We start from the raw sequence: 13,319 nt of genomic DNA, 5'->3' as shown, positions 1-13,319 counted from the left end.
TTGTGCTCGGTGTACCTAGGTAGTTGTATGGAAATTTTTTTGTACCTGCCAGGTAAATACACTTAGAAACGGTGGGCTCGTTGAGCAAAGACCTCCCAAGACACCTGTCGTTCAGCCAACGTTTTATTGGTCAGTCTTGTTGAACCACGCCGGCTTTAGTAAACGAGGGATTACACTTTTCCACCGTGTATCTGTATAGTATTTTTGTATCCGCAGCGTGGTATTCTGTTTGCCGTATGCTTGTTTCATTCAATTTACTACTTGCTACTTTATCGTAATCATCGAAAAGTAATGTCAGTTCCGAGCAATAAAACACAGTCAACATTCTTGAACATCCCCCTTAAACCGCGTGATTATACCGCGGATGTTCATGCATTTATGGGAAATTTAAATATGCAAAAAAGCCGGGAATGCACATAACATGCAAAAATGTTGGGAATATGCATAGTAAAATACATGTTACAGTATTTAGAGGCTGAAACGAAGCCCTATTTAGGCTACTTTTGTTTCTGTTTTCAACAAATTCGAATTTGCATAACTATTGGCGGCGTCTACCCCTAAGATCCCCGTCGTACGTAGTATAATTTTGAAATTCTTATTTATCGCCGTTAATAAAGCAAATCGAGATGCCGCGAGTCCCAACAAACTTGCACGCGGAATATTTACGTCCTCCGCAGGCGCATCGGCCATTTCGTATATTTGTTTGATTTCGCGGTTGCCGCGGTGAACGAACTTTACGGTAACGCGGGACATTAAAAGCACGGTCGAATTTTTGCCCGGGATTCCGTGTAAACGTAAATATTTTACATCTGTATCTCGAACGGCGGCGGTAATAAAAGTTGGTGATATTCCAGGATCATTCCGGAGCGTCGCCGCGTCCGTCCTCGAGGAGACGGAGGACACGGTTTCGCCGATCGTGCGTGGTGGGCCCCGACTAAAAATCGAGCAATCGCGCGGGTCTGGGCAGAGAGAGAGAGAGAGAGAGAGAGAGAGAGAGAGAGAGAGAGAGAGAGAGAGAGAGAGAGAGAGAGAGAGAGAGAGAGAGAGAGAGCGACGAAGGGTCGTCGGCAGAGAACAATGGTACACGGTTGCACCTCGGTTCAAGGTCCAGCCGGGTGCATTTAGAAAACGGTTTAGAGACCAAACTGACCCCTTTCACGTTGTTGGCAAATACACAGAGGAGTTTGCCCGTGGCAGGTGGCAGCTGCAGTGCTGATTCGGGGATTAAGAGGTTACAGGTATCAGTGAAGCAATTACCCCGGGGGCCCGGCGTCCGATGGACTTTCGACAATTAGAAGAAAGGAGGTGGACAGCTTCTCGGATCGTTCGGTTTTTATATTACACGAGGAACACTGGTACCTTTTAAAAATTTATCGCGGCGGGCCTTTAAAAGCGAGCCAAGACGGTTGTTCTTTTATCAAGGTGTGCTCTTCAACACGCGTAATGACCAGGGTTTTTTGCATTGTGCTTGGGAGCGGAATTTTAATGGGGTTTTCTGCGAGAATTAACGATGGATGTTCCGCGCGCTTCCTTTTTTCTTCACCGCGGCAAGATTTACGCTTATGTTAATTATAAATCGCGCCGGGGAAAAGTACAACATCGGCTCGAGGTTGATTCGCGATCAACGAGTCCTGTAGGCACGCATTCCTGTACACTCCGTGGAATCATCGGCGACGCAGTTCAAGGACGATAGATCGGTGGAACTTAACCTAGCTTCACCGATTCAGAGTGAAGAGATTCTTGATACCTCGATTACGGAAACTTAACCATTCTACGGTGTAATGCTCGACTATAGTGCGATGCATAGTGTACGAGCGTCGTGCTCATACATTTCTGCAAAAACTTGTTTCGCGGTGCTCATCCAATATCGATCGCCATGCACATTCTATTTTTCGTTTCAAAACGTATCGTTTCGAATGATACAGATTTCACTCGACTAGTTGATGAAAAAAAAAAAAAAAACAGTTGACAGTTTCACGGGCATTGTATCGATTCGAGTCGGGCGAGGCATTCTCTCGATTGTTATCGTGGAATCGGCTCGATCGCCACGTTCAGTTTTATCTATCGTATAAGTTTATAGTCAACGAGCGACCATCAATAATAAAGGAAAAATGTTGGGCACGAGTAATAGGATTATAAACCCGTCTGAAGACCGCGCAGCGAGTAATTAAACCGTGCAAAATCACGGTCCTTCGCGAAGGATCTCACTTTTGTGTCGATACTGTGGAGTGGCCGAGATTTCCTTTGAAGTACTTTTGACGTCGTATCTAATTTACAGCGTGATAGCACTCTGAAACGATCCAACTACGGTTTACGACTCGAGCGATACCTTGCTATTATTTCTCGAGAGTCGTAAATTTCCTTCCTGTTGCATTTCCCTTCGCCGATGCGCCGCGGTGACTACACGCACCGCGAAAAAAAGTACCGACGAGCGCGGTTTGCTAGGCACCCTATATGCAGCCAGAGGTCGTTGACGGGACTGCGGATAGGAAAGGGTGTTGCATCGCGAGGTGCACCGTGAACGATACGACGCATGCAACGAACATTCTCGGAAAACGCAACATCGCAATCGCGTTCTCGTAAAGCGAACCGCTAAGGACAAATAATTTTTAGTCGAACATCTACGAGTTCCAAAAACCAAAAAACTAAATAAATAAAATTCACATTTGTGGCAGCACGCTGAAACGAGGGTAACTCGCGAGACGCGTACAATTTTTGGAACCAGTACCATCGTAGAGCGACGCGGTGGCTATTCGTAATGAGAATCGAACGAAGTACAGGATAAATATATTGACGGTGAGTAACGAAAGGATCGGAAACAGCATCGACGGAATGAAAAACGCATCCCTGGACCGCGCGGTGTCTCGCTCGATCGCGAAGAGATGGAGTTGCGATCCCAGACAGAGAGGAGGCCCGGGCGTGCAATGAACGGCGTTGGAAAATCGGTGGTGCGGCCGGCGTTCTATCGCGCGGATCCATAGGGAAAGTTCGGGAAGAGACGGGACACGGAGGGGGTTGCAAGCCGGTCGGGACGAGTGTACGCGCCCGAATCCGGAGGCGAACGAAGTGGCGGCGCTCTTGGCCGATACGAGGTGCGCTCGTAGTTTGTGCGCCGGTTGGTCGCACAGTGGTGGGGAAGGGTGGTACAGTGCCACGTGACCGTCGGCTGACCAATCAATGGAACGCAATGCCGGCGTCCGGCACATGGCGGCGCGCCGGCTTTAGCATCCGCAGTCGCAGTACGTCGCAGTCAGTCGCAGTGGTAACACGAGCAAGAGGGTAGTTGCACGCACCTGCCTTCGAAAGGAAAGATCGCGGCGAGGGGGAGAGAAACAGAGACAGACGAACGAGAGGAAAGCATCGGCGAGATAAAGAGGGAACGAAGGAAGAACGAAAGAGAGAGCGCGGCGCCCCTTGCCTCCGTTTTCAGTGCTTCAGTCGCGCGACGACGCTCTCGGACGCTTTAGTCAGTCGGTCGGTGACGAGGCTCGCAAACGTGATACACGCGCCGTTACGTTACGTTACGTTACGTTACGTCGCCCCGTCGAACGGAGTAGAGACGAGAGCGAAACGAAAACACGGATAGAGACCGAGGAGAGGACGAACGAACGAAAATTGTATATGAGATAGACTAGCGAACCTGCGGGAAGAGAACGAGAGGAAAATACACGAGCATCGCGAGCGACGATCTTGAAAAAGAAACAAAAAAAAAAAAAATACACGAATCTCTACGAACACAGTCCCGAGCAGTGCGAATATATCGGGAAGGCCATTTTCGGAGCGCGGCTTTGCACGCGGTGAAAGAAAGCGCGCGCGAGTGAGAGACTGATCGACGAGAGCAGGACGTGCGATCGTGGACACGAGATTACGACTGGGTAGCCTACACGTTTCCAGTGTACGAACAACACTCGCGCGGTGCGTTACTCGTAGACGCGCGGCACCCGCACGGAGAACCCGGACGAAAAAGGGAAGAAGACAGAAGGCGATCACCGGCGAGGCGACGATTTTATTTTTGTACGGTGCATCGTTGTTTTTCCTAAATACATTTCCCCCCCGCAACCCCCTTGCACATCCCCCCCGTCCCCTCTCCCCGTGACCGTGCACGAGAGGAGAGCATAGAAACCGCTCGGTTTGTTGGTGCAACGGGCGACACTCGTAGTCCTCGTCCTAAATAATCCAGTGTGTGTGGTGTACACGCGCGCACGCGTGTGTTTCATTGTTTTCCGATCGTTTCGAATTAGACTCTGTCGCGAGGAACGCGTCGTCTACTCTGTTGAACCGTTGGCCGGCGACAAGTCGAGCGAGGAGCGACGACGCGAGTACACACGGAAAGAGGAGAAGGAAGGAGAGAGAGGCGACGCGGAGGCTGCATTAATCGGCGAGAAGAGGGAAGAGAATAGTGAAAAATCGGTGAATAAAGGAAAACTGTGGTTCTGCTGATCTTTGTGCGCACGAGGTCGTAATATATATACGAGGTTCTCGATCGACTCTGCTGGTTCGACGGTACGCGAAACATAGTCAAGTCAACGAGATGCCGACGAGTTTGTTCAGCGAAATGGACCGCGGAGCGAATGGCGGTGGGACCGCTTCCCTCGAGGACCAACGAGCCCTACAGTTGGCGTTAGAATTATCTATGCTCGGCCTCGAGGTGACTCCCGCATGCCCGGGCACCGGCACGGGAACCGGCACCGGAACGGCCAACGATCCGGATCCCCTGCAAACGACACCGGCGGGCGTATTCGAGGAGGCACGTTCTAAGAAGAGCCAGAACATGACCGAGTGCGTGCCGGTGCCTAGCAGCGAGCACGTGGCAGAGATCGTCGGCCGACAAGGTAAGCGAAAACATAACCTCGACTTGTCTCGCGAACTCGCGGATTCCTTTCTCGCGGCCGTCTACTATATTTATTTTACCCGTTATGAAAACGCCGCCACGTATCAATTGTGATCCGTACTCGAAATATGGCTCGATAACGATTTATCGACGGACGATAAATTTTATAGTCGAAAAGTAAACGGAGAGAGCCGTGACTCGATAAATCGTGATTGTACAAGGGCTTAACACGTCGAAGGTCTTGGAAACGTTCGAGTCGTACGAGTGCACGTCAACAAAGATATTCGTTGTACTCTTTAACCGTTACGCATAGTGTGTATCTATGTCGAAAGAGCCAACGAGTAATTTATACGGCTACGTGTAAATTACTCCTATAAAATAGTTTTTAACGGTTGTTCGATAAATGACGAAACGTTCGTGGATAATGTTGTCTAGATTCATTTCTCAAGCGTTCCGTGATCTTAGTTTTACGTAAGCCTCGCTGCGCGTAGTACGTTATTTTGCATTCCTCGTTACCGGAATCTGTCACGTATAGCACCACTGACAGTTCATTGGCACGGGCGTGAGCGTGGCGCGAGAAACGCGGTATCAAGTAATGGTGTAATTAAACCAATCTAACTTCGAAAAGCAAATTTGTTTGGAAGCTCGACGGAACGTCGTCGTGCAGTGAACCCTGCCGTAGGTCGTGGACGTACCTTCGCGATCAGGCTGAGCATGCGTTTTATTATAAAAGAACAAATTTCATTTTTCGATCGATCGTAATGGTGCGAGGACGCTGCGCGTCGTTCCACTCTCATAAATAAAGAATCGTCGCCTATCACGCTGGGCATTCGAGATCGATGACATTTTCGTAACCTTCGCCAACGTGCAGGCGTTCCTCGAAACGGCAAAATCGAGCTTGCCGTTGTTTTATTCCTGCTGCACCCGTCTTCGCATACTCTTTTTTCTACGTCAAGATTTCCAGGAAAGGTGTCAAGAATAGTGACGTTATACTTTGTCAGGGCACTCCTCTACGATGCATCTGGATATAGAAATTCGCAATGGCTCGGCATTACTGGATTCATCATGGCGGCTAAAAGTATTCCGCAATTGCGGCTGCTTTTAAGAGAAAGTTTATTAGCATCGAACTTTACCGATGAATAAAAACAACTGTTTATTCGTACGAGATGTGATAACAGTTTACTAAACGGTAATTGTTGTCTCGTAACGCCGCGATTTAGCAATGTTTACGGTGGCCAAAAGCCAGCCGCTCGCTAGAGGGCACAAAATGTCGACGACCGTTAAATTCGGAGAATTTCAAACAGAATGTTAGGGGTGGAAGTTTTACGAGCACCTTCCTTCTTCCCAAATGTCAAAGCACAGTCGGATACAAACAAAAATAACAGACACAACGTACGTGACACAGACGTTACACACCTACTTCCGACCTTTTTTTACCACGCTATCCAGCGGATAAGTCGTGCTCAATAACTTTGGAGCCTTTCGTTTCGACAATTCTAAGCGACGTGAAAATGACAATTTCTTCCCCTTTACGTGTATAGATAGGTACATACGCAGATGTACGTATACGTATACGAGTCTCGTTTCATTGAGCGCGCGAGAAGTCTCGGCGTAGAAAACACGTCATGCTTAACGAACGCGTTTGTGCTCTTTCTCCAAGCTGTGCACCGTGAAAAGATAATCTTTCCATTGAATAGCAAAACAGTTGCCTTTATTGAGCGATCTAAGCCGTGCTATCGGGACACGTTCGTCCCGTGACGCGTTTCGAAATTATGAAAACCCTCGACGGCCGCTGCACGGCGCCACGTGGCTTGCCATTTAAATCTTAACAGCTGTCAGAGATCGCGCGCCTGATAAATAATCGCGTAACTCCGATCGGAGTCATCAATACTCCGCCTCCGGCCTATCTTTTATCTACGTTCCGTGAGATTCATGCTTTTACCGATTAATCTCGAAGATTAAAAACGGCTCTTCTCGTTCGAAACCGCCTCGATCCGTGCCCACCCGTATTTGCATTTTTCCGCTGCTGCAACGCGATACGATTTAATATCCCAGCGAAAAAAGAATTATAGAAAAAGGGCGCACATTTTGTTACTACTTTTTGCGAAGCCATTCCTGAATTATTTACTATAGTACTCATTATTTTTTTTTTTATCTAATTTTCCTTTATAATTTAATTTATGAACGCGTTAGATTCTAATAGCCTATGATCGAGAACGCTCGCTTCCATTTGTTATTGACTGTTACATTTTATTTGATATCTTCCTTATTTTCCGAACGACGCGATAAAAACGTTAAATTAATGAATAAAACGTCCCGAAATAAAAGCACGACGAGGCACAGACGTGTATAAGTATACGCGGAAGGAGCGCGTTTATCGATAGCACGTGCCGCGTCGATCGATCATCTACACCTCGTTCTCGACCACCGCAGCCGCATCTGTCGTCACGTACAAACGTGAGCGCAATTTACCCCATGCGATACAGTTTTGCAAATTCCAAATTGGCCGCTTGCCAGTCCCCCGTGGACTTACTGTTACGGATGCATGCGTCGAATTTTCGAGTCACCGGGAAAAAGCAACGCGATTCCCTTTCCTCTCTTTAATCCTTCTGCTCGATACGCTCGCTCGTATTACTAACGCCGACGCTCTCCATGTAAATCAGTTTACTAGCTAAAGTCGTTACATTTTTACGTTCGTTTAATCGTTCATTTCTAAATTTAACGCGATGCACAACGACGCGCGATCTCGATTATTGTGCGACACAGAGGAACGGAATTCGAAGTCGGTAAATCTATGCGATTTATTTTGCTACGGTTCCGCAAGAGGAACGTTGCACCGGCCTCGATATCTATTCGATAACGTTTTATTATATCTGGATATAACCTATATATATATATACCCGGCAAACGGCATCGTTCCAACAACGCCTAAAGCATTCCACGGATAGGAGGGAAAACGATGGCGTGTAGAAGGAAGCCGTATGGTGGTCGCCGTTCGGTGGTATCACGTGAGACGCGCTAATATTGACCGTCCAATAACATTAGACTCGAACACTTAGAACGGTGTCAAGACTGTTCGCGTTTTTAAATTCAGGACCCGCGACTGATTTCCGTACGTGTTTTATCGCTCCTTCCGTTCGACGAGCCGGGCTTTCTCGCGTCGTTTCATTCTGGACGCCGTTTGAGAACCGCTGCGGTGTCGTGCGACCGAAACGCGCGCGGGTTAGCGGCTGCTCGACGCTTCTGCGTGGTGTGCGGCACCGTGGACTCGCCGAATGATTACCGTACTTCCTTTCAGATCGATTTTCATTTATTACAGTATCATGGCATATTACGCTGCGCGAGTCCCAGCATTTTTACGGGGTGAAATTAGTCACCGGTATTTCTGCATTAGCGAGCGTAGATTAGAGGCAAGGTTGCGCGTACAGGGTGATTCATGCGATTCAAACAAGTTGTACGTCTTTCGAATGGTACGAGCGAAAAACGAACAGCTCGAGGACTATGCTGTTCCCTATTTTATTTTCGCAAAAAGTAGTAATAGATGCGTACTTTGGAATTGCTCCGTTTCTCAAAAGGAGCACGCTTAATTTCCTGCATCGCATAAAGTGTCGTCGGTCATCGCGCGTAAACGCGTATTAGAATAGAGGAGTGGTGCAAGTATGATTGGTTTCAGGGGTATTATAAATAATTGCGAATACACGACACCGGCAAGAAAGGGGATCGACGAAAGGAAAACATGGCGTTTTCGATCGTTCCCCTCGAACAAACTAATTTCAGTAGTTGTCAACGGTGGTTTTCTTTTCTTACATAAAATCCGCCAGCTTCCTGCTTTCCCAGCCAACTCCACCCTTTCGTCGGTAGCGGGGGCCAGGGTTGCGGATCTACATATTTACCTCCGCGGAGCCCGTTTTCTCTCTAACGTCGCATTGTGTCCCGTAGATCGGGCCACGATCCTTTTTTTCCGCCGGCTGCAGCCCGCCTCGGAACCAGTTTAACATACCTGGTATGAATCATTGCCATAACGCGACTCTCGGTTCCCGCACTCTCGCGCGCCTAAATCTCTCGACCGCGTGCCACCGTCGTATACGCAGCCGCTGTGATTCCTCGCTGCCAATCGATGCTCGTCCGGACGATCCTGAAGATTGCCAAAATGAAATGAGAAACAGTTCGAAACAAGTAGAAACGCGTTCGTCGTTTCGTTTTTCGGTGCGACGACTTTACAGTCCACGCTTAATAAGTACGCGTGCACCAATGGCAAATGCTCCGCGTGCAACGATATAGGATCCTCTAGCAGAGGGATCATTAGCGCGCACGTATCATTAGCATTTGATGTATCTGCGATATCGTAGCTTCGAAGGCAGTTTCGTTATCCTTTTGGTCTCATCTTATTTTGGTCCACGGAGTGGTTACTTAAATCGTCTACCAACGATTATCGAACCATTTGCCCCGAGTATCGATGCTCGCGGTGGCGACCGTTCGAACCGATCGTGCAGTTTTAACGGAAAGATCGGATCTTTCTGCGGAACGTAATCGTGTCGATTCAATAACGACGTCTAATGAGTTTGATACGCCGTTCCATTATGAGGATGTGGCTATTTGTTGAGCATTTTCGCTCGATTCTCCTACCTTCTCTCTCTCTATCCATCTATCTATCTTACTCTCTCGCCCCCATCGCGCGTCTCGCTTCCTTCGACGTTCTCTGTCCCGTTCCCTCGTCGACGACGGTTCGTCGTGCCGCTGATTCCCTATCCCTCGGCGTCGCCGCTTCGTGATCTCTGGTCTCGTCGTCTTCCTCTCTCCCCGGCTGCTCTCTTTCTGGCTCGCTCTCCTGGACCGGAAGTTGTAATGAGCGACTCCGTCGCCAGACTCGTCGCCTCGTGTCGCATCGTGGCGAACGATGACGTTACTTTGGAAACATCACGGCTGGTTATCCAGGTCGTTAGCTGCAGCGTCGCGTAACCAGCGACGCGAACCGGCGCGATCCACGATCCCGCTCCGGTGCCCGCCGCGCCATCGCTTGGGAAGGAAGAGCCGGGGCTCTCGCTATTAAACCGTCCCTCGATTCTGTTAACCGTGACACACGCGGCCGACATACGCGAGCGCGACAACAGCACCGGTTCTACAGAGCACACGGTGTGTACCAGCCCGCAAATAGGACTCGCTCGATGAGCTAAACTTTCTCCGTCTCCGTTCGCCGATGGAGAACCACCGCGAGGCGAGGGCGACGCGTGCCAGCTGCCGGGGGACAGTTTTGTTTGTTTAGCAAAATAGGCGAACGCGGTTATCGCGCGTATAGTAGGCTGGTTTATTTGTACCCGGCACGTTAGATAGAGGAGAGTTCCTCGTACGTACGTACGCGTATTTGTTGCTCGTTCGACACGAGGAAGGAAGCCGTAGCCTGAATCGTGTAAGCGTGCCCCGCGCCACGAGCGCGCGCTCAGCTAAACACGCCGCGTTTCCGAGGTTTCTTTTGCAAAACCGTTTAACCAGCAGATACAAACGAATATACTTTATTCCCGCGAGCCTTCGATAACATTGTAGAAATGTAAAAATTCAACATCGAACGGAGTGATGATGACGCGACAAAGAGAAATTATACGTTGCACGGTGCATCGTATAACCGGGCGACACGTAACAGTGATACGATTCGAGGGAACGAAACGGGTGGATGTTCGTTTCGTCGTATCGTCTCTCGATAATGTACGCGGAAGGGATGCTAGTGGGAATTTCGAATGGTCTGACGGGAGATTTTTTTTATCGCGCGCTAGCACGCGCCCCGTTGCTCCCGTCTGGTCAGAGCCACTCGCCACTCGCTTTTTCCATCGAAACGGAAGATTTGTGTCGACGATGAAACCGTGTTAATAGACTCGTACGCGGGTCCCCGCCGCCTGTTCACGCGTCTTCGTAAAAAGCTGCCCACGGGACGGGGAGAATCTTTTCCCAGTATTTTACGACTTGTTCGCCCGGTGTGGTCAAACGCTTAAGGTTCAGCAAGAGCGAGAGAGAGAGAGAGAGGAACAGAGAGGGCTAGGGAGCAGTGGATTCCCAGAGTGTTAGTATATGGGATTTTTATTTGCTCTTCACGAATTTACAACGGTAAACTCGCACGTGTTGCTCTCTATAGGTCGCATTCTTCTCCCGTAGAAATCTTGTGAATCAAATTATTATTATCGCGCCTTTGTTACGCGCTTACTCGAAAGGAGTAGCTACCGGCACGAATAAGAAGTTCGGATAAATTGTACTCCACGTGCACGGGGGACAGCGTTCAACGATCGAGCGGGTTACTCTTAAATTTACTCCTGATTAGAAAATTGTTCGCCTGTACATCGCCTCGTCGTTTTTTCAACGCACCCCTATAACCCACGATCGTGGTCGAGCCGTCTTCGCGTTGGCTTTCCGTTTACTTCGTCTTTCATTTATCGTAATCGCTTCTTAAGTGGATCGAGGGACGTTTAACCGCGACCAAGAAACCAACTGTATCCTCTGGAAACTTCGTAACGCTCGTTTCTGCGGTTCCGAGTTATTCAGAATAATTCCTGCGTAACGTGGCAACGGTATTCGTACGTAGCAGTGTGCGTGCGTCCAGGAAGAGGAAAGAGGCAATTATCTGAAAAATTATTTTAGTCTCGTATCTGAATAGCCCATGACAGGCCATGGTTTTCTGACCCGAGTCGCAGATGGCCGTCGCGAGGCCTTGCCCGTGCCCGTTTTCGAAACGCCGTCCCTTTTTTCCATTCGGAGCCCAGAATCGGCCACAAAATTAAGAGTTTCCGCCGGCGAGAAGGAATTTCAAAGCGGCGGTGGAGGGAAACCTCCTCTCTCAATGCAACGTCGTCGTAGTCGTCGTCATCGGTCGTCAAATTTCCTTCTTTCGGTCGAGCCAACGACACGCTTTGTCACGCACGCCGATTCTGCCTCGGCATTCATCTCGTTTAGGCCCACGAGGCCGTGGAACCGTCCGCCCCGTTCCTCCGCGGTTCAATTTGCGGCCGACGATGTCGAAACTTCCCGCGCTTTCTCCGACGAAGCCTTCAGCTCGATGTCGAAGGGCTGGGAATCGTAATTATTTTGTATTTCAATTATTATACAGCAGGCAACGACGTAACACGATCTGTGACTCGGGTAACACGAAGCGTGCGAGTGTACGTCCTCAGGAAATGAAAACGTAGTCCAATCTGGTACCATTCTCGCAATCAACCCCTCGCGTCTCGAATCCTCGGACAGTAGTTGATTGATCCTTGGAACAGCCTCTCGAAAGCAAAGTACCAACGCGTTCCGGTGAACTCTCCAGGCTTTTGTGCGTCTCCTAAAGAGATCGTTCTCGACAAAAGGCGGAAAACAGGAGGAAATCGGTGACTGGTACGCGAACGAATGGTACAGCGGTGGTAATATAGTAGCGACCCGTGGCGAGGACGGTGGTTGTTGCCTTTGTTGGCCTCAGTGGCAGCTGCCTACCCACACCGGAGCCTTTCCGTTCTCATGCACGAAACTCGATCGACACTTAAGCCACGGCGAAAGAGAGGAGAGGTCGTAAAGTAGAATGCACGAGGTGGACCGTGGAGTATCGTTGGCGAGAAGAAGAAAAGATCCACGTGGAGGGGATCCGGAGGCTGTCGGCGATGAATTTAGCGGTGCGTAGCCACGTCGCCACCGGTTGAGAACCTTTCACGGGCCAACGTGCCCCCGCCTAGCAGATGTTTACAGCGCGTTGGCTGAAATGAGCGGTTTTTCTCGTTTTTTATTTATTCTGTCTGCCATGTGCACCGACTACCCTCGGACCAGAGGTCGCTCGCCCGGCGAACCGCCCTTTTCGCTATCTTCACGGGCTCGGCTCTCTCGTTGCTTCTTTTACGGGCGCTCGTGCGTGCCCAGCCGCCACCACCGCCGCCGCCGTCGTCGTCGTCGTCGCGCTGCGAAGGCCCTCCTTGAAAAATCTCCGAACGCGCAATTTCCTCCGGCTTATCCGGTCATTTATCGCCGGCCGTTTCTCGATTCGTCGCGATTTCATCGCGGTAGCGTGATTCAATTGCGCGTAACGCGTGACGACAGGCCTGTTAATACGATACGGTGATGAGCGTTTGATAAGGGGACGAGGGTGATGGTAGGCGGACAGGAGCACGGATTGAAGACCCGGCTGGGAAAGTGAGACGCGTTCGTAATTTGCTGAAACCGTGTTACAAGTAACATCGAACGCGAGCGCGAATTACGAACGAGGCGCGGATAACGCGAACGTTTTCTGATACGTTTCCGTGTTGGGAAAGTAAAAAAAATGTTGGAACGGAACCGGTGTTTGATACGGAGCTAGGGAGCCGCTGCAGTACAAATGATACACGTTGTACCAATGCTATCTATATACCTACTTGCAAATAGCCGAACAAGGTAACGCGCACTTAAGGTGTATTTAAACAGACCTCGAAGAGCAAATAACTCGGAAACGTTCGAGTATCAGCCTCTGTGATGCGCGTAACTCGGTGAAGAGGAAGAAGAC

At 49.6% G+C, this 13,319-nt stretch overlaps 1 protein-coding gene across 2 annotated transcripts in view; it reads left to right on the top strand.

Annotated features, from left to right (window-relative positions):
• LOC143422394 (RNA-binding protein MEX3B-like) overlaps window positions 1-13,319 on the top strand; it is a 65,955-nt gene that overhangs the window by 7,466 nt on the left and 45,170 nt on the right. Inside the window, exon 1 of one of the 2 annotated variants that reach the window (XM_076892989.1) lies at window positions 4,532-4,832. The exons of the other annotated variant lie outside the window; for it this stretch is intronic. Within the exon in view, the coding sequence (XP_076749104.1) occupies window positions 4,532-4,832 (301 nt within the window). Of the gene's footprint in view, window positions 1-4,531; window positions 4,833-13,319 lie in introns of those variants that run through there. 2 annotated transcript variants of the gene reach the window in all.

This window comes from Xylocopa sonorina, chromosome 3, assembly GCF_050948175.1.
Source record: "Xylocopa sonorina isolate GNS202 chromosome 3, iyXylSono1_principal, whole genome shotgun sequence".
NCBI lineage: Eukaryota > Metazoa > Arthropoda > Insecta > Hymenoptera > Apidae > Xylocopa > Xylocopa sonorina.
The sequence above is the reverse complement of the archived record's forward strand: the minus strand, read 5'-3'. Positions and strand labels throughout refer to the sequence as shown.